Source organism: Truncatella angustata (assembly GCF_020726525.1).
Source record: "Truncatella angustata strain MPI-SDFR-AT-0073 chromosome Unknown BKA67scaffold_5, whole genome shotgun sequence".
Lineage (NCBI taxonomy): Eukaryota > Fungi > Ascomycota > Sordariomycetes > Amphisphaeriales > Sporocadaceae > Truncatella > Truncatella angustata.
In genome coordinates, this window is record NW_025763385.1 from 1,587,541 (window position 1) to 1,607,975 (window position 20,435).

Here is a 20,435-nt window from a genome sequence, read left to right on the forward strand (position 1 = left end):
AGTCTAAAACCTTGGTCGTTTTCGAATTATCGTGAAAACAGATCGTCTATCTCCAATAGCTGGGTAGATTCAAAGCATATTCTGGCAACTTTTCCGTTATAGTTCTTGTATAAACTATTTGCGTTAGCACTCACCATAAGTTCGTTCAAAATACTCTTGTCATATTTCATACGTACGTTACGATTTTGTATAGTGAGCTGCCACTTAATGCTTGTTGGGAACATCTGCGATGTCGCTACTGCTCACTATACATTCACCCTAACAACCAGATTTGGAAATGGGGCGGTCAATCACCTCCAGAACGGTTCGTGCCTGACAATCATTTCCGGCTCAGTTCAACGTATAGAGCCTCGCACGTACTGGTCAATATTATTGGGGCAAGCATGTACGAGCACCTTGTCGAATTGGATTGTGCAGCGTGGAAAGTAATCTAGTCTGTAAAAATTGGGATATTGTCTCCAATAGCCGGAGCCGAGAGACGCATTGTCCAAATATCACTCAGCAGTTACATCAAACAAGCGTACATATCCTCTTCTTACAACATCTTCACAACCTAATTTCTCACTCACCGCACTAAGAGCTGCAAAGAGTGCACCAATCATCATTTACTGATACATGGGTCGACCACTGACAGCAAAAACTTTGCGAACAGTTGCTCCCACACCGAGTCTCATTGCCGAAGAAGGTTGAATTTGTCCATGGCGTTCAAGCTAGGAGAGGCGTCTCGGTACATTATATTGACGTACAAAAAACCTGGTCGTAATAATCGCTGCTTTTGGGATGAAGTGATTGCGAGGAAAGAAATATGCAAGGTTGAATAGACAGCAAAGAAGTCTCGTCGTTGGCATTACCCCCAATACTGAGCGTGCTTAGTTTAATTTTGGGTGTACCGAGCATCATATATTAGTGATTATCAATACTCATGCCCAGCTGTTCAAAAACCAACAACAGAGCTGCATGAATGTCTGTGTGCAAGTTCAACAATTACCGTATATGACGTGTACTCGTATGCTTCAGGACAATAACTGATCCCGTTGAGCACTGCTAAATAACTGCCACAAAGTATATCTGTTAGGAGACGATTGAGAGTATATTTAGAGAAGTCTAAACAATAATTCAGAGTGTTTGGCCTAAAGTTTAGTAGCCGAAGTGCTCGACTTCTCTTCTGCGCGCCTCTAATCCGTTGTTACTAGTTATACTCAGGTGGAAGTCGGCCACAACTGAGTTACTTTGGAGTAATGCATTGTAACACCCAGCATAGCTTGGCATTTGTTCGAACAGTCGAGAGCTCAAAGGGCATCACCTAATGTATTCATTTATTCGGCAACAGACCTCAAACTTTTTGCAGGGTTGGTTGGTTTGCTGTGGACAGTCTAGCCCCAACATAGTCAGCCAATTACCGGAACTTGTATGATCGCCCGGTGTAGGCCAGCTTCCGCTTTCGATCGACTATTTATACTTGGTTTATATGCGACGACGGCATATCAGGCGAAGCTGTGTGTTACAGAGCGTGGCACAGAAACCACCTGAAGATGGCGAGTCTAATGTCGAAACCAGGACGCTACGGGCGCACCTGTAGCATTTATGGATTATTGGCTGATGTTGTCGGCATCGCTTCTTATGGTAAAGTCGATACTTTATATAACTTCATCGATGAATCCTCTTGTGTATGCTTGCATACCACCCAATCCTAGTCACCAATTCCTCTAACACAGGTATTAATATTACCATAGACGTCCATGCACTTGTTGGAGGTTCAGAATATTGTAAAGGCAATTATATTCTAACGCTCACAAACCAAGCTAGTCGTTCCGCAAAAGCATTATACCGGGCACACAATCGTTGATCGTGTCAAGCCGAACGGTCTTCGAAGATGAAGATGAGAAAGCTTTTCTTTGAGTATCGCTAAATTGATCCTCAGCCCATCAAGTTACCGTATTCTATGGGATCCGGCACGACGCTGGTCCACTATGCCAATTCATCTTTTTTTCCTTCTTTTTGTTCATTTTCATTTTTCAGACGCGAATCGACCTTGCTTTACGTACGGGTGATGCAGGCCAAAGCGCGTGCTATATTTTTCTCGAGACATGGTGTTACCCAACGGAATATTCTTCAATGGCATAAGTCACCACTATGTAGGCGATCTAAGGATGTCAAATACTTACAAGTCGATCGTTGACCTACGATAATAATGTGATGCCTTTGAATAACGTCCAATCGTTACTACTTATCCTTCATGGTAGTATTAAAAGATGACTGCACTTATACACTCTTTGCAAATATGCCAAAGAACGGGTATATCAGGGGGTTGTTCCTGCGCAAGAGTTACTTTAAAATAAGTAGTCGCATTCTATTCCGGGTTGAAAAGTATATTAACGCCAAGGTCATTGCTATTTGGGACTCATTCATAATCTTGGCAATTGAGTGTGATGGGTACTAACAACTGAGGACAATTAGCATTTGATACCCTTTCCCAAATGCTGGCCCTACCTGGGATTAGTACCGAGTTTGACCTTTGCTTTCTTTTTGCAAAAACACCGAAACTCCAACTCTGTGTTGCTTTCGGAGAGTGCTGGCTGCCTTGTAAAACCATTTTAACTCAATAATGAGCCTTGAACCTGGCGCATAATAGGCAGATTACAGCCGAGGCCATCGCTCGGCGTAGATATTCTTAACTTTTCTTAAGATCAGCCGAAGGCTTGTCGTCCCTAGTCAGCCAGCCTTCTTGGTTCAAAGTAAGCCAGGCGTATACGTCTACAATGGCATAACAGTAGTCCATCAGCCACGCGGCCCATACTTTTCGTCTGCAATATGGATACTGTTTAACAAAAGCGCGGTACGATATATGCCAGCCGCAGGCAAAGTACGCCAAGAATGCAAGTCTAAAAACCGATCAGTACCTCTTGGAAACCCAACGTGAAGGGGTTAGGAGATACAAACCCTAGAATGGGGTAGTTGCCTAGCGTGTACGCCCAGGTCAGGAAGTATAGCCACATATAAAAAGGTCGCAAGAGGCGTTCAAACATCTTGCGTGTGGTGTAGGGATGCTTTCTATAGCCAAGTATGAGTTCGTCTCCCGTTGCAGAGGTGAAGCAGGATGACTTACGGCCACATGGTCTCAATTCCGGGACTATGGAAAAGTTTCCGCCGATAACTCTGTATTGAGCTTTTTTGCCACCTAACAAGCTGCCAGAAGAAATTGGAGTTCGGCCATACATGCGTGGTGATTTCTGCTTCCGGCGCATTCTGGATACACAGGTCGAAGCCACGTTTCCAGTGAATCCACTCACAGATGAAGTTATCATCGCCTGTATTCATCAAGTTGCCGCCCCAATATTCGTTGGCAAATGCATGTGCAAATGCTGCGTCTTTCAAAATCGATGAACGTGCAAGTAATGTCCTGCCGATGAGCACAAAAACCCCGCCGTCGGCAGCATATCGCGCCGCTTGTGCCGGATTCTGAGAAGAAATCTGACGCAAGGAAGCCACCTCCCAAAGGGTGATACTATCGGTGGTTTGAGAGGCAGTAGGAATCTCGCCGCTATTTGATATAAAGTGTCAAATTTGAACGTGCGAAAAAAAAGAAGAAAAAAAGCCTTGCGAAGACGCACCTTTGTGGGCCGCCGACAGCACCGATCTGGGGATTTTCGAAAGGAGCTAAAAGATAGGGGAGGACGGTTTTCTTTTCCCAATAAGCATCATCATCCACGAGAGCCACGATGTCGCCAGTGACCTCCTCCATACCGCGATTAATCTGGCGGCGCTTACTGGGGTCGGTCACAGTCAAAATCTTAATGTTCTTATTGGTCTCTAGGAACGGCGCAATCATCTTCTCAATGACTGCAAGATTACGAGCGACAGTGACCACGATTATCTCGCGCGGATTGCTTGCAAACCAGAGGCGTAGGCAATCAGGGAAGGAATCAGCCGTGCTTATGGTGGGTACCAGAATGCTCACATCAGAGGAGTTGTAGGTGGGCTTTTCTGGTACCGGTACGGGTTTGGATTTTTTCCCTAGATGAAAAAGAAGTGCTTTCTCGTAGATATCCCAGAGCCTAGTTGATCATTAGTCAGCACTTATCAGGTAATCGAGGACCACTGATATATTGTCGACTTGCCAGAGGATGGCCAAGAGACCAACAATAAAAGCCATGCTTGGTTGTTGGATTTCGATTGCGTTCAAACTTGATCTGGGTACCGCTTGTCCGTATCTTCAGAGTTGGTACCCAGGTATAATGTCCTTCTATCCGGAGTTGGAGAAAAGATCAAGACAAGGAGAGTTTGACAGGGCTGTGTCTTTCGTTCCCGCCGAATACCTTAGCTACTCCTAAGTGACTTGATAGGGGAGGGTGATGCAAGACGCTGAGAGAGCCAAACAGATAGAGGGCAACATAAGCCCCGATACAATCCACTGATTATATTTCCATAGGCTGTCGTACATAGGACCATGGGCCACCACTAGCTCCTGCAACAGTTCATCTTGGGGTCCAATCAGCGGATATGCATTGGTTCCACCCCCTTCGGTTAGTGTCAAATCTCACAAATTTCCACGAATAGTGTATAAGCTATTCACTAGGCCAGTAGTCCAGGCTAGCAAGTATGCCAATCCTTCATGATGCTCTGAGTGGTCATAAGTGGGTAGGTCGGCGCCCTTGTATACGGTAGGTACATCTGGACAGAAACTCGGAAACGCGTAAGCTGGTGGAGACAGCTGAGACCATAACATATTCCTGTAAGACAGGAGTACTCATCTTTATTCTATAGTATCTGCAAAGCAAACCACCGAAATTAGCCTCTCACATGCAATAGGTAGGTATATGAGCTACATTGAATTAAAACTGTGTAGATCACATTCTTTGGGGACTACTTAACAATACTGGTGTATGCATGAAAACGGGTTCTTGGTGTGACAGCATGTAGATATACTAGAATCATAGCTATGAGTGGTATGAACGTCGGAGGAGTGAAGTTATATTATTCACGTGCACTCGAGGCGGGATTTCTAAGTATTTGATACTGACTTCCTTAATTCTAACATCCTCGAGATCTTTTTGATATACGTATGAATTGCTCTCGGGGTCCCCCGCGCATTTGGACCATACCGCGTTTCAAACTGGGGTATTCGCTGGCTTACCTTGCCTGGATAATCTTGTTTATGATCAAGGAGGCCTCATCTAGTCTTTTGGCGAAAGCCTCAATCGGACCCCCTGCAATAGAGAACTCAATGCTATTAAATCAAACATTAGTAGTGTTACTTTGGATCCGCGACGCGGACATTGGAGAAAATTTTAACATACCTCTCACTACCTGAAGTCGTCATGATCCAGACTGACTGTGGCTCTTGTATACCCCATACAGAGTCACATACTGGACTGTTCACTGGCCCGTGGTTGGAGATGACATATGGTTTTCGCCAATACAAATTCTTTGAGAACATTTCAGCCTTTGGCGCATCCTTGGGCCACAGCACCTTCAAGAGCTCAAATAGGCGGAGATATGTCCCATTACTCTGACACCGTTGCATGTTGGTGCTCATGCTGTGTCCAAGCTCTAAAAGTTTCGCACGAAGTTCGCTCAGCGGCACCGTTTCATCTAGAGCCATGGCGCAAAAGTCGTTTACTTCCCGATTGGCTATCTGCATCATGTCGGTTCGGCCCTTATGGTAGTGAGCCATGGAAACGCTTTCCCAGCACTGCGTATTGTGGCCATAGTGCAGCCGTATTGCAAGTTGCACGGTTGCATCTACGACTGACTTGACTGGCACGGCGTTCGACATCAGCTTGTCGATACCAAAAGTCGTCAAGGTATGACGCTTGTATCCAATCCGCTGAGCAGTAGAAGTATAACGCTCACGCAGTTTTTCGATATGCTCATCGATTTTCGACGTGCTCTGGAATTCCTGCTTTTGTAGCTTGATGTCTTGTGCTGGATGGGATATCTGGCCATTGGGAAGACCGGGCGAATGTTCTTGTATATGCTTGTGAACTCGCTCACTTAGACGATTTGCTGTTATTCCGTCAATAGCGCCATGTTCCAGAATGAAGCTCGATTTGCCATTGGCCATGACGATAAATTGCGTGCTTTTATCCATCCACCTGTTGAATCCAGTTCCCAAATACGCCTGTCGCACGTGCTGCTCGTTCGTCTCAGGGCTTGCGTCGTCAAGACAAACAACAAAGATGGCTTCTTCTATGACCTGGAGATATTCTTTGTTGTGGGCACTGATGTCCAATACCTGCTCGCGGATCTGGAAAAGCAGGAATTGTCAGTAAGGAGGTCCAGGCAAATAATACAGCGATAGATGTTTGCTTTAGGATAATCACTTACCTTTGCCCACGAACCTCGAAGGTCGGTGGTGAGGATGCCCGTCCACAGCTCTTGAACCTCACTATGATCGATGATCGCTTCGAACGTAGCCTTAAGCTTGGCGTACGAGATGGCAACTCCATCATCCCGAAGGGGCACCTTGAAAACGTGACCCCTTCTCAAAACAGCAATGCAATCAATGCCCTCGTGTCGGATCATGCTGTCTTTTTCTGCGCCTGGCAAACGATAGGCATTAAAAAGCCACTTCCACTGCCAAGTGCAAGATGGCATACTATGGTTCCAATACGGTTCGACCTCCTCTTCCACCACCTCATTCCTGAAATTAAAGGCCGCCAAGGTGACCACTGCCGCACGCTCGCTCTGAGTGTGAGGGAAAGGACTATCATGGTGAGTGCCTACGACGCTGGAGTAGGGAGCCACCGGACTACGTTGCTTTAAGTAACCAGCATCAGTTATGAGGTCATACATCCAATTGTCCAGATTCGAATCATTGTACATGTCAACAAGTTGAGCATATGCCTGCCTAGCAGGTCCTTTGGGCCGTCGGAGATCTTCAGCAGCATCCTTGAGTATCTGGAAATCTTCGGGGCCTAGCATGTGGCCCATGTTGTCAATAAGCAAGTTCACTGCTTCGTCCAAACCGAGTAGGGGGTATTTAGCCAGCTTTTCGGTATGCCTGCAGCACTCCCATCCATGCGAAGGCAATTTTTCCGTGGAGTCGGATTGATATTTACCAGTCTGCAGTAAAGAATTGGTCGCCTTTTGCTGTGCTTCTTCTGAGATAGATGTGTCCTTGTTTGACCCACTCCGGATTTCACTCTTCAAGCATTCTGATCTCGACGCAAGGAGTTTGGAAAGCGCCGCGATACTCAATGCACCAGCGAGTTCAGATGCTTGAAGTGGTGCTCGAAACGTCCGAACCATCCAATTTTTCAATTCGATAGATACCAAGGAATCAAGCGCAAGTTTCGCAATTGGTATGTCTGTGGGAACATCGCTGTCCAGAAACACAGAAAATTTCTCTGCAGTAGCCTTGAGTATTATGTCCTCTCCTTCTTGGAGTGTTTTCACATTCTCAAGCAGTTTTGCAGGATCGGCGCCCAGGCTATCTGACACAACTCCATTCCGTGCATCATTCGCTCCCATGTTCTGAAGGAGAAGCCGCTGAAATAATGGATTGTGCAGATTGGCACCACCATCGATGTGCGAGAGTGATTTGCCGTCAAAGCCAAGAATGATCTGCCCACAGTCGTTTTTAACTGCCCAAGGGCCCATGGCATATTCCAGGCCTTTGTATAGCTCTTCAAAAGTCATGATTAGCAAGCCTTGACGCTTGAGTTCTTCGCCTCTTGCAGCCAGTCGGGTGATCGCGTTTGAGCCACCAATAGCTCCAAGGTCCAATGCAACGTAGCGTGTGCGATTACCAGGTTTCGAGTTTTGAGCGTGGGCAAAAGCATCTTGGAATGTATTGCCGGCAGCGTAGTTTGCCTGTCCCGTTGTGCCAAGGACACCTGCGGAGGAAGACAAGCTGATGAAAAATTCAAGAGCGACTGAGGTGAATGCATTATGAACATTCAACGTGCCGTACACCTTCGGCCTTATAGGCCCATTGTACTCCTCCCATTTCATGACCTCGAGAGGATGGTCCTACATTCAGTGTTAGTGACTGGATTCGCATTGTAACATGGGATTGGTCATCACGACTATCTAGACAGGCAGACCTACATCAAGGACCATTCCACCATGAACAACACCCTTTACGGGTGGAAGTTTTGACTTGCAGAACTCAGCGGCTTTCTCCACGCTGGTACTGTCGGAAATATCACATTGAACAGGGTACAATATAGCACCAATCTCGCTAAGCTCATTCTGAAGAGCTTGCAGCGCTTCGTCTGGCAAGATGCTTCTTGAGAGAGTAACAATATGCCCTGCTCCACATCTAGCCAGTAAGCGGCATATTCTCTGCCCTAGGTCTCCTAGACCGCCTACGACGACATATGTTCCTCTATGGTCGAGAATGAGTTGTTTCGGGGGTGAGACCACTGCCTTCACCAGGGTATTGTCATCGGCAAAAGCGACTAACTTACCTGTGTGCTTCCGCGATGCTATCAAACGGAAAGCACCCTCGATCTGACCCATCGGGATCTTGGTTACTGGCGTCACCGGCGACACGAGGCCTTTCTCGAACAGGCTAAACATGGCCTTTAGTCCGCTGTGGACAACGTTCGGCCTCTTGTTGGCGAGAAGGGATAAGTCCACGGGGATGAAGGATGCACACTTGTCGAATTGGGTCATACTTATCTGGTTTCGTCTGTAGATGTCTGATTTTCCGATCTCAACGAAAGTGCCGAAGTCGGCGACTGCCTCCCAACTCGCAGCGAGTTGTTCGCCCGACAGAGAGTTCAAGACAACATCGACGCCTCTACCTCCTGTCAGGCGCATGATACCACTTTTAAAGGTTGTCGAACGTGTGGAGAAGATATGCGTTTCTGGAATGCTATATCTCTCCACAATCAAATCTCTTTTAGCAGCACTGCCTACAGTGGCAAAGATCTCTGCGCCCACGAGTTGAGCAAGCTGAATAGCAGCTTGTCCTACACCGCCCGATGCAGCATGGATTAAGATGCTCTGGCCTTCCTGTAGGTGCGCTGCCCTGTTTAGACAGTGCCAGGCGGTCAAATATACTGCAGCGACTGAGGCTGCCTGGACGAAGTCCAGATTGGAAGGTATTATGCATGCATGGAGCCCTTTGAGCCTCGCACAATTGGCAAAAGGTTCTGAATGCATGCCACTGACTCGATCTCCGACCTTGTACAGATGTCGCATCTCGGAACCGACCGCTGTCACGACACCGGCCACCTCACCCACCATATGTACTCTCGGCGGCATCTGTCCTAGGGCTACGAACACGTCCTTGAAGTTGATACCATGCGCATACGCCTCTAATTGGATCTCATCCGGTGGCAGAGGCGTTGATAGTCGAAAGTCGTCCACGAACCGTATGCTATTAAGCAAACCGGGTGTTTCAGCTTCAAGCTTTAAAGGGCGCGTCATATCTTTGTAAGGGTACATATCTGTGAGAGAGGTGTTGGCAGTGGTGCTTGATGCCCAGTTATTGAACATTGAATCAACACTCAAGCGGGGAATTATTACATCTCTGTTGGCTATAGCGTATTCTCGTTCGCATAGTGAATTTGCGTTTTCTTGTTGCCAGAAGGTAGCTGTGACGAGATTGGACAAAGCCAAAGACAGACGGTCTAGAGAATCACTTGAAACTCGATCGCGAATGTCAACCGTTACGAGATTGATGCCATCATTTTCACTCCGTACTACTCTTGCAATGCCCGTGATCATGCCTTTGATCGAGCAAGTCTCAAATGAGTCTGATTCCTGAAAGCTGGCCCAAAGAACAGTTTTGCTTTGGGCCAAAAGCGACTTGAATGCCTCAAATTCCTCTCGCGACGGATCTTTCAAGAAGGCTTGATCTGCGCTGTCGAGGACAATATAGCTACCGCCATATTTGACCTTGGTTGCGGTAATAGTCTCGATATTGCACCTCAGTCCTTGCCGCTTGAGCATTTGAACCACAGAAATAGACAAGGATGCTGAGATGGCAGTCGGGCGGGTAACAAGTACAGTGACCGTGACTGGATGGATCGTGATATCATTTCTGTGTGTTGTTTCGACGGCCTTAGAAACCATCATGGTCGCCACTGAAGTTTCTTCCTCGTGGTCCGGAGTCGCAATATCTAGGCCATTGAAGCTATGACGCCGCAACATCGTGTCCCACTCCGGGGCTGTGAGTAATGGCGAGTCTTTGAGTCCGTTCCCTGACAGCCACCACCCAGGCAACGTGCCAAAGATCATGTTCACAAAAGCGTGTACATTGGTGAGCTCGATCAAAATCAAGCGACCCCCAGGTTTCAGTAGCTTCCGAACATTCGTCGTCGTATCATCTAGTGAAGGCGTAGCGTGTAGAACATTAGATGCCAAAATCAAGTCAAATTTGGCATCCGCAAATCCCTGCTGGTGGAGAGGGTCCTGCGAGATGTCTAGGGTCTGGAAACTCATTCGATGTTCCCAATGTTTGAATTTAGACCGGGCTTGCTCAAAGAAACCTGCAGAAATGTCCGTATAGCAATATTCCTTGAAAAGAAGACCAGCCACGGGATCTTCGAGCGCTTGCAGTAATGGCATCGTTGCACCACCGGTTCCTGCACCAATCTCCAGGACAGACATTTGTGGTTGTTTGAACGCCAAAAGCTTGGCAAATTCTGTCATTTGTAAATAGCTGGATGTGATGAGGCCCTCGCTATAGAACTTGCTAAGTAGGTCATCTTGAAGCATTACGGGTAGCGCGTCGGTTGTGCCCGCTAATATTTCCGGCAACAGCAGACCTATCCTTGCAAGCATCTCTCCTTGTGCGCCGGAATCCTTCGACCGCTTTAGTGCAGCAGTTTCTTCACTGGGGCTTACTTGACCAAGCACATGGTCTTGGTTTTCTTTTGTGCAATGACGTTGCATCCATGCGTATAGGTGACGGAGGTGAGGGATAGTGACTTCTACGTCGCCTTTCTGTATCTCGTACAGCGCATCGCGTATATATATCATAGCTGCTTTCTCGTTGGCTACCACGGTCTGAGATGCACTCATCCCCTCACAGAATCCGACGCCAAACAATTGAGCATCGGCAACCCTGTTGTGGAAGTCCTGCTGTATCATCTGGTCAACATCAACTTGCCAATCCATCTTGAAAGCCATGTTACGCTGAAAAGGAATCTCCACGTCTGGCTTTTGTGCCTCACCAACTGCAAGGAGTTGCCAGTTGCACATGCTTAATACTAGCTGAGGACCCTCTTTCGTCTCTTGAAAAACCCAAGTATCGAGTGTGGCAGAACCTGGGCCCTCTGGGTCGATGCGAGACGTTGAAAACAATTCGGCGCCGGGCTCGTTGGTGAGATCTACAGAAATAGACAGCTCGCCAATAAATACTGGCATTACTGGAGAATTCGCACATTGTCGCTTGAAGAGAATGACCGTAACATGCTCCAGGAAGTCCAATGTAGTTGGATGTATCAAGTGTGGCTGCATGTATGAGCTGGGCATTGACTTGGAAACATCTTGGATACGCGATTTAGCGAATGCTTGACAATCTTGGATTTTCACCTCTTCCAAGCCTCGGAAAGTTGGGCCGTAAACGTTACCAGTGGATGTCAGGTCGTCGTAAACCTCATCTACACTGAGATGTGTCGTAAAGGTTTGAGCCTCTTCCAGCTTGCGAATGAGAACTCCATCAGCGGCCAACTGCTCGTTATCCACCTCTAGCTGTTGTGCGTCTAATTCCATCTCTGCACTAATGAGCCCGCAACAATGTTGAGCCCAGCTGGCTTCGGTAGCATTGTATGAAACGACACTGAAAACTTCCCACGTACCCTGGTTACCACTCGTACTAGTGGGATTGAATGTAATCTGCAACTCAATCTCCTGCTTTTCGCCGTCTGCTCGAGGCTCTGGTACGATTATTGATTTGGAAAAGGTAATATCGCGCAGGCTGTATCGTTTCACCGTGCCCGGTACTTTCCTTACCTGCACAATTTGCTTCATGGCCTCGATTGCCATGCATATGTAACCACTACCAGGAAAAATGATGAAACCATCTACAACATGGTCACGGAGCCATGGTAGCGAACCAATACCTATGTGGTAACGCCACTTCGGTCGAGCTAAATCACCACCAACAACGTCAAGCAACCCAAGCAAATCATGGTAGGGGAAATGACGAAGTCGATGTTCCCGGCTCAGCCTTGACTCGTGCCAGTAAGTCGTCGAGTGGTCCCAAGAATATGGTGGCAGGTCGTGAACCACACGATTCCCTGTTGTTGCTGTGTGTGTCAAACTTATTACGCCCTCTAAACGGAGTGGACAGCCAACCTCAAATAACTGTCGTATGGAATCTAGAGTGGTCTGTATAGCGTTCTTGTTTCTAATCATTGGGGCGACATAGGAGTACTTGAAAGTCCCATCCAATACTTTAGACAGAATTTGTCTCGAAGGACCCAGAAGTGCGGAATGGGGTCCTATTTCGATAAAAACGCTGGCGGTGGAACCCTGTGATCCACAACTAGCCATGTCTTTTGCAGCATCATTTAGACCCTTTTGAAATTGGACAGGGGACACTAGATTTTGTGTCCAATACGCCGGACTGTACGTTTCAATCGTGGCAGTATTTGCGACTGTCGAGTAAAAGACAGTATCAGTTCGAGCTGTGCCAAACTCGACCCCTTCAAGCGACGATAGGTAGGTATCCGCTACTGCCATCATGTGATGTGAATGATATGCAGTATCTACCTTGAGCTTACGATTGAAGACTCCAAGGTCATTGAGAATCTCAACAAGTTCGTCTATGGCCTCCTCATCGCCAGAAATCGTAGTACTCTCGGCACTATTGATGCATGCGATAACGAGCTTTCCTCGTGTTGTCTTGGCGATATGTGGCGCTATTTCATCTTCGCCTAATCCGGCAGCCAACATTGATCCGCGACATTGATTCAGCTTCTTGGCCTTGGCAGAAATGACTCCTCGGATGTATGATCTTGATGCGCCGTTAGCTATGAACTCATTTTAAGCAATGCAGATATGGTACTCACATTTTGAGCGCCGCTTCGTGACTCAACGCGCCAGCTGCATACGCGGCGGCAATTTCGCCGGAGCTATGTCCGCATACTCTTTGCGGCACAACGCCACAGCTCACAAGTAGATCTACCATAGCTATCTGGATTGCGGTCGTTGCTGGCTGAGCGAGCTGACTTTCGCCCAGCCTCGAGTTGACAGGACCCCTGACCAGTTCAACATCGAGCGCCCATCCAGCACCCCACTCTTGGAGAAGACCAGCTGACCGTGCGATCGAGTTCCGAAATGGTCCAGGGATTAATAGCAGCTCTCGACCCATTCCATGCCACTGTGCGCCCTGCCCCGTAAAGACAAATGCGACCTGCACCGATGACGCATCGCTGCTTTTGACTGGCTTGATATGAGTCAACTGGTTTATGAGGTCAGTGGCACTACTTGCCACTATACCAGAGCGCCAAGTATGCAGACTGCGACGGAGAGCCAGAGTGTGGGAAAGGTCTTGAAGATGAGCATTTTCGCATTTTTCAGTGGAGAGCCATTGCTTTAGCCTGGCTGCCCAATGCCTTAGAGAAGATTCCGATGCTGCAGAAAGGACGAATATCTGCGGGTCTGCCTCTGCCTCCGCATGTTTATGAGAGATTCCATTTATGTCATCGATTTTCATCATAGCATGACCGGCTTGATCGCCATTCGCCCCAGTACCATTTGTCACTTGGCGAGCTATGTCGACATTTTCCTGTATGGTACTGTTTTTTACGGAGCCATCTTCCGTAAGAGGGCCATCTCTGGCGTCGTTCATCAGTGTGTGATGAGCCACGTTACTATTAGTGACTGCTTTGTTTTTAGTGGCCGGCTCCAAGATGATGTGGGCATTGGTACCACCATAGCCAAAGCCGTTAAGTGAGATTCTTCTGGGACCTGAATAATCAGGAGTTGCCAGCGGTGTAACATTTGTAGGTATCTAATTCCAAGTGACTGTGAGCAACTTCTTTTCTTGAATGTAGACATGATCTGACTTACAGAAATGGGCCTTTTGTCCAACTGCAATGCAGCTTTCGGCGTCACAAAGTTTAAATTTGCCGGTATAGTATCCCTTTTCAGAATCATGATTGACTTAATCAAGGCTGCTATGCCACTGACTGACTCAAGATGACCAATATTCGACTTGATTGAGCCGACCAAAAGATTGGTGCTTCTCTCTACATTCTCGCAGAAGACTCGATATATGGACGACATTTCTGCCGCATCACCTATGGAGTTCGGTTAATATCGCCAGATCGTTAAAAGCGCGGCAATAGCGCAATGTTTTGACGTGTGGTAGTGAGATGCCATACCAGCTTGAGTGCCCTTATGTGAAACACAATTAGTCATGGCGATGTCGAGAAAAAGGCGTCTGAGGATTGCCATACCGTTCCATGTGCCTCCACATATAATGTCTCGGCCGGGTCTAGGCCGGCGGCGGCATAGACTGACTCTGCAAGAGCAGCTTGAGCATCGGCGTTGGGTAAATGTATACCCAAAGTTCTGCCATCTTGGTTTACTCCCGAGTGTGCAATAACAGCATGAATTGCGTCACCGTCATTGATTGCATCGTCGTATCTTTTCAGAATCACAGCGCCAACTCCTTCGCCTCTGGCATAACCAGAACCCCTATCATCGAATACGTAGCATTTGCCATCGGCATTCATCATACTGTCGGGAAACGTCAGACGTCAGAGTTGCACTATTTATAAGGCATATCGTGATAAAGATTGCATACCCAATTTGATTCATAGCCATGGATTGATCGGGGTGCAATAACAACTGTGCACCACCGACAATCGCCAGCTTTGACTCTCCCAAACGAATGCTTTGGCAAGCTTGATGCAGAGCAACCATACTTCCTGACTATGTAACGGACCAAACTGTCAGCATGATCGCAGAAAATGACGAATCTGAGAAAAGGAAACCTCACACATCCGGTATCAATTGTAAGCGATGGCCCTTTCAGATCAAGGAGATATGATATTCTGTTTGACAGAATCGCGTCGCCCTTTCCTGTGACATGCAGAAGGTGAAGCTGAGGAATATCTTTATTCGCCATTCTATCGTAGTCACGTGTGAATTCGGCCACATACACAGCTGTGTCGGAGCCTTTCAAACTGCTCAGCGATATACCTGCATTCTCCAGTGCTTCATACGTCGTCTCAAGCAGAAGCCGTTGTTGTGGATCCATTCCATTCGCCTCTCTCGGGGGGATACCGAAAAATCGGGCATCAAATGCTGATATGTCCTGGTCAATGAAATATCCAGACCGGAAGTTCAGGGACTCCTTGGCATTCTGGTCGGGATGATAAAACGCTTCGGCATTCCATCGAGTTGAAGGAACTGGTCTTTGGCCGCTTCGGCCCTCGTACAACATATCCCATAACTGCTCAGGACTGTTTGCGCCGCCCGGCAGGCGACAGCCGAGGCCAATAATGGCAATTGGTACAATTTCCGACATAGTCACAGCTGTTGTAGAGAGTTGCCAAATAAGATGTCCAATGGTAAGCCTGGCAAGAGTCCAAAGAATTGCTGTGCCTGATCGCAGCTAGTTTGCCATGATTCTGTCTCGTGCCTTTCGTTGGCTAAAGAAGACGCAAGTAGATATCTTACACTAGGAATTAGTTCTTGGTCAGTGATGCCGGCTCGCAGAATAGCATTATAAGAATATGCAATATGCATAATCATCGGGGTCTATATCAACGGTGGAGACTACGCGGAAGTACCTCCAACAACCCCAGATATCAGTAGGTTAGTAGATTGCCCATGATTCGGATCCTTCAGGAGAGAATGAACACCCATGGATCTCCACCGTAATCAGTCAAGGGTATTCCGTAAGCCAATGATAAACCCGTCTGTACAATGACAATATCGTGGAAGACCTTATTGAGCAGTCTATATTCGCTGGAACAAAGCATCCCGCCGGACCTGGACTTGATCTTCTAGCAACTGTGCCATCGTTTCGTGTTTTAAAATTTTCCGTGCCCTTTCCTCGCCATCCTGCCATCTATCGAGACCTGAGGAGGAGAGGAGAGTAACAGTTTGAACGATCCCCATGGCGCCCCATAGCACATGCTGTCGATTGCAAGTGTGTCGGGAAATTGAGTCCCAGATCCACGAGCCTGGGTCCGCAGGGTAGTATGCCTTTCAACAGCTGCCATGCGGTATCTGGACAAGGGCGCGTCGTTGATGCAAACAACCGCATCTCATACGAATTCTACACGAGAGCAGGTACTAGTGGCCTACGCGCGTCAAGGTCAGCACACGGCGCCAAAATATTCCACCATTGGGATAGAAGCAGATCCATGGAAGTATTATTCGCTAGGCAACAACTGCAAACATATGTTTTAGCAAGGCCTGCAGGGCAGAAAGAAGGAAGAAGAAGAAGAAAACCCCGGTCGTTGCAGAACGTCGCTTATCTAGCTCGAATCCTGCGCAGAGCTCCAGCTTTGAGGATTTGATTTGGATTGGGTAGAGGCAGAAGCTTGATCGCGCTTTTCCAAGATTAGTGACGCGGGCAGCCAAGCAGGGGCAAGGCTTAACGTTAGCACTCTGACGCCCCGCAGCTTTCCCCACAGGGGCGTGCATACAAAGGTTCGAGGTCGCAATTACCCCAATCTCCATCGGACAGCATGATCCTTCTGGTCTATAGAAAACATGTGTGCTGGCACTGTGCCAGTAGTTCAGCCCGAAAAAGCGGCAACAATATCGAGCTATTTGGAGTCTCGAAGTCTTCGCTCATCATGACCCGGTCATCAGTCGATCTGATTGTGACACCCAACTAAACAATGAAGCAATTCGAGGCAGTGTCTGCCGACAGAGCAAGGCAGCTGGAATCTTCCCAAGTCAATTTCAATGACGTCGCCAACACCAACGCAGAAACCCAAGATCGCGATAAAGCGTCAGAAGAACTTCCACGATGGCGGCTTCTTACTATGCTGTTTGCACTTACTATCGCCAATGTCATGATGGCTTTAGACACCACTATCCTGGGTATGCCCATTGCCTGGCTCTCTTTCATAAATCTTCCTATTCTGGTTTGACAACAATTTCTTGTCTGGAAATCTACAATCGATGTACATACTGACCAAATTTTCTTTTTTTGGAAAAAAAGCGCCTGTTTTACCGACAATGACTTCGGAGTTTCATACTGTCGATAATACCGGTTGGTACTTCAGTGCTTATCTTTTGGCCCAAATGGCATGCCAGCCTCTGGTTGGCCGCATGCTCTTATTCTATGATCCTAAACGATGCTACATGGTGTCTATAATCCTCTTCGAAGTCGGCTCCATCCTCTGCGCCACCTCTCCGACCTCCGTAGTCTTCATCTTTGGCCGCGCTCTTGCAGGGTGTGGCGCTGGCGGTATCGTCACGGCTAGCATTGGAATATATGGCAGTTCCGCGCCGATGCGAGAGCGACCGAGAGGTATAGCTATTATTGCCGTTCTGCAGTCTATCTCCTATTTCTCAGGACCAATTCTGAGTGGAGCAATAACCGAATCATCATTAACATGGCGATTCTGCTTTTGGATTAACCTACGTGAGTGTTCTGCATCTGTCGACACGAGGCTATCCTCTTGCGCCGTCTTGCCAAGTTCTTGAGTCTGATTCACGCGAGGTTTCTAGCTGTTGGTTTTGTGTCACTTGTCGCCGTGTTCTTCGTCATAAAACCAAGGCCAAGTCCACACAAACATCTTCCTCTGCGTGAGAAGTTTCGTAAGGCTGACCCTACAGGCGCCGCACTGCTTACAGGCAGCTTAGTATCCCTTTTTCTGGCTCTAGAATGGGGCGGAACAACTTTACCATTCTCGTCGCCACAGGTTTGGGGTTGCTTCCTTTCCTGTGGTCTTCTGGCTGCCGTATTTGCGGTATCCCAAGTGCTGAAGAAGGACAAGTAAGTCAACTAGCGGTCAAATTTGCCCAACATCGCTCACCCTCTGGACTTCTATTCGATTGTTCTAGTAAAATTGACCAAGTTTTCCTTGTCTCTAGCGCAGTCATTCCACTCCGTATTTTCAAGCAGCGAACCGTTGCTGTCTGCTGTCTCTATTCGCTACTATATGGTGTAGCAAATATCATTCATTCATCATTACTCTCTACCTACTTTCAGACGGTACAGGACGTGAATATCACCATGTCTGGGGTCTACTATGTGCCGCGGACTTTATCTAGTCTCATTGGCAGCGTGATCACCGGCTTCACGGTCACAGCCTGTGGATATTACGTACCGTTCTTATGGGCTGGTCCTCTGTTTTTTCTTGCTGGAAGTGTGTTACTCCAGCATCTAGGCGCTGAGAGCACGATGGCTCAGTATCTCGGCTATCAGACTGTCGTTGGTTTTGGCTTCGGTGTATCCATTCATATGTCAATCATTGCCGTGCAAGTGGTAAGTAGTCCGGAAGACATGCCCCTAGCGGCGGTGATGGAGGTCTTTAGCGGTCAACTTGGAGGTGCTGTGGGTGCTAGTATTGGGCAAAACCTTTTTGTAGGCCAGCTCAAACGCCGATTACGAATGGTTGTGCCTTCGGACGAGGCGGAAGCATTTGCGAGCGCCGGGCTTACAGATATGATCAATTCCATGAAAGGCTTTGATGTCAAGACTAGGGAAAGCTTTCGCTTAGCACTAAGCGATGCGGTCACCACTGCTTTCATTGTGCCGATTGTGGCGACGGCTGCTGCTGCTGTCGTGAGCTGGTTCGTTGAATGGAAGACGATCGACGTCTCGAAGCCAGCGGCGCCTAAACGTTCAGACGTTCCCACCGAAGCGTCTGTTAATGATACTGAGAAAGGTACTGCTAAGTCAAGCGGAACTTGAGCATTATGGTATCAATTGCAAAAGCTATAAACATTCTACATCACCTAATAAACTGCGAATCATTCTCAACCTAGCCAGCTCAACGCAGCTATCAATTAACCATTCAATGTCCTGTGCCTCCTCTGAACACCTCTGTCTATCAGCTATTTGAAGAATTTGGGAATTATCTAAGTTAAAAGAATTTACATTACCAATAAGCAAGGAACTCACTGGACGTCAAAACATTACCCAGAACAGCGCCCCATTCCAAAGAGAACTTGAAAGAAACTCGACTGTCTAGCCAGCTAGCCGATAAGAGACTCGTATCATAGTTTCAAGCAATCAGAACTACCAACAAATTTCTTTTTGATAAGTCTTCGGCAATTCGGTGCTGATGTCACTTACATTTCAGTGTCCTTTGTCGGATGTGTCCATCTTTTCCCACGGGAGGGGGAGGGGATCTGGCGGGCCAAGACTAATACACATTTAAATGTACCGTGGCTGTCACATGTCATAGCGAGAACCGCTTGGAAAAGTTTTGCAACATCACTTGCGCTCAAATACTGGCTTCTACGACCAATCTCGAAGTCAAAGTAGAAGGCCCTAGCAGCGCGTCATCGACTGACCAAGGTGGCAACTACCAAGCAGGAAGATGCAAGTGATCATGAAGAATCAGGTTGAGTTCTTGTCCATGGTTCCATTATGTAATGCGCGTCGTAGCGAAACTGCATGCCCGATGTCTGAGTGTCTAGTTGCCTTGGTCGTCGGTCTCGGTAACACCGCCACTGATGGTAGTTATTTGAATGATATTAGTGATAAGTAAATCAAGCTACGTCTCTAATGCTACGAAGTTGGGGGTATAGAGCCTAGAATGCTCAACGAATAGCCATTTTCTGATAACACAGATTCTGAATAAACATACATTATAAGATTGTCAAAGGACCTAGTTCACGTCCAATCATAACCACATCTTTTCTCCCAAAAATAGCGATATGTGTATTCCAACAGCAGCAGACGTCGTAGCTATTAGGGCTGGGCCAACCGGACTACTCACTGGCTGTTTGCCTTGAAGGTCAAGCATCGATACTATCGTATTTGCTGCGGCACCAACCTCAGCAACATCATCCCGCGCAAATACTGAGCTATCTGCGTACCCTCGAGATATTCGAACAGCTTAACCTGATCGACACAGTGCTTGAAATCGGTGTCGTGGTTCACTCCAAGACGTTATAAGAGCGTGAGATCTTGTTGGCGTCTCTCGAATTTATGCTTTTGTAAGCCATGTACGATCACGGCGTTACTCTGCTTTAAGCATAATCAATGCGGCTTATCGTGGGAAGGTATATTGGTTCAGGTAGTATGATCATGAGAAAAACTGTAAGGGAGGAACAACACATGTCAAGAAGTGAGGTAAATTAAGGTGCGATGTGTGGTCGCACCCGATGGAATAAGCTTTAGCCGTTGCGATGCAGTCAACGGTCTCGTTTCCCAGCACAAACAACAACCTCTGGCGTGTCATGGCGACCATGGAGTCTGCGTCGAAAAACCAAGTAGAGAGTACCTGGAAACCCTGCATCGCGATCGTGGTGCGAAGATTATCCCAAGAAGCAAGCCTGTCGTCGCCAACGTTGCTTGGTCGGGAGGACATTTCCGGACTCAT

The 20,435-nt window shown here is 47.5% G+C and overlaps 3 protein-coding genes across 3 annotated transcripts; 1 reads left to right on the plus strand and 2 right to left on the minus strand.

Annotated features, from left to right (window-relative positions):
- Positions 1-2,573: 2,573 nt before the first annotated feature.
- On the minus strand, positions 2,574-3,710 carry BKA67DRAFT_568239 (uncharacterized protein). Its single transcript, XM_046103016.1, has 4 exons — positions 3,612-3,710; positions 3,107-3,541; positions 2,941-3,051; positions 2,574-2,882 (listed from the first exon to the last, which is right to left on the minus strand). The coding sequence occupies exons 2-4, from the start codon at positions 3,316-3,318 to the stop codon at positions 2,672-2,674; spliced, it is 534 nt and encodes a 177-aa protein (XP_045957258.1). The 5' UTR covers positions 3,319-3,541; positions 3,612-3,710; the 3' UTR covers positions 2,574-2,671.
- A 1,420-nt stretch (positions 3,711-5,130) lies between these two features.
- BKA67DRAFT_518447 (putative polyketide synthase) lies at positions 5,131-15,442 on the minus strand (the record flags this gene model as incomplete). The annotated part of the gene is made up of 10 exons (XM_046098008.1): positions 5,131-5,227; positions 5,298-6,247; positions 6,328-7,974; positions 8,053-12,919; positions 12,975-13,668; positions 13,780-13,918; positions 13,978-14,163; positions 14,367-14,649; positions 14,717-14,844; positions 14,912-15,442. The coding sequence occupies 10 exons, from the start codon at positions 15,440-15,442 to the stop codon at positions 5,131-5,133; spliced, it is 9,522 nt and encodes a 3,173-aa protein (XP_045957259.1).
- Positions 15,443-16,611: 1,169 nt separating this feature from the next.
- Positions 16,612-19,124, plus strand: BKA67DRAFT_568242 (major facilitator superfamily domain-containing protein). The gene is made up of 3 exons (XM_046103017.1): positions 16,612-17,521; positions 17,608-17,875; positions 17,974-19,124. Exons 1-3 carry the CDS (start codon positions 17,056-17,058, stop codon positions 18,794-18,796), a joined length of 1,557 nt encoding a protein of 518 aa, XP_045957260.1. The 5' UTR covers positions 16,612-17,055; the 3' UTR covers positions 18,797-19,124.
- The last annotated feature ends 1,311 nt before the right edge of the window (positions 19,125-20,435 follow it).

Bases quoted from the DNA above. Each gene is read 5' to 3' on its own strand.
- BKA67DRAFT_568239 (XM_046103016.1), bottom strand. From the start codon at position 3,318: ATGAATACAGGCGATGATAACTTCATCTGTGAGTGGATTCACTGGAAA. The intron at 3,052-3,106 runs GTAAGTCATCCT...ACTTGGCTATAG, and splicing joins GGAATTGAGACCATGTGGCC to AAAGCATCCCTACACCACAC. The intron at 2,883-2,940 runs GTTTGTATCTCC...ATCGGTTTTTAG, and splicing joins GGCAACTACCCCATTCTAGG to ACTTGCATTCTTGGCGTACT.
- BKA67DRAFT_568242 (XM_046103017.1), top strand. From the start codon at position 17,056: ATGTACATACTGACCAAATTTTCTTTTTTTGGAAAAAAAGCGCCTGTT. The intron at 17,522-17,607 runs GTGAGTGTTCTG...CGAGGTTTCTAG, and splicing joins CTGCTTTTGGATTAACCTAC to CTGTTGGTTTTGTGTCACTT. The intron at 17,876-17,973 runs GTAAGTCAACTA...CCTTGTCTCTAG, and splicing joins CAAGTGCTGAAGAAGGACAA to CGCAGTCATTCCACTCCGTA.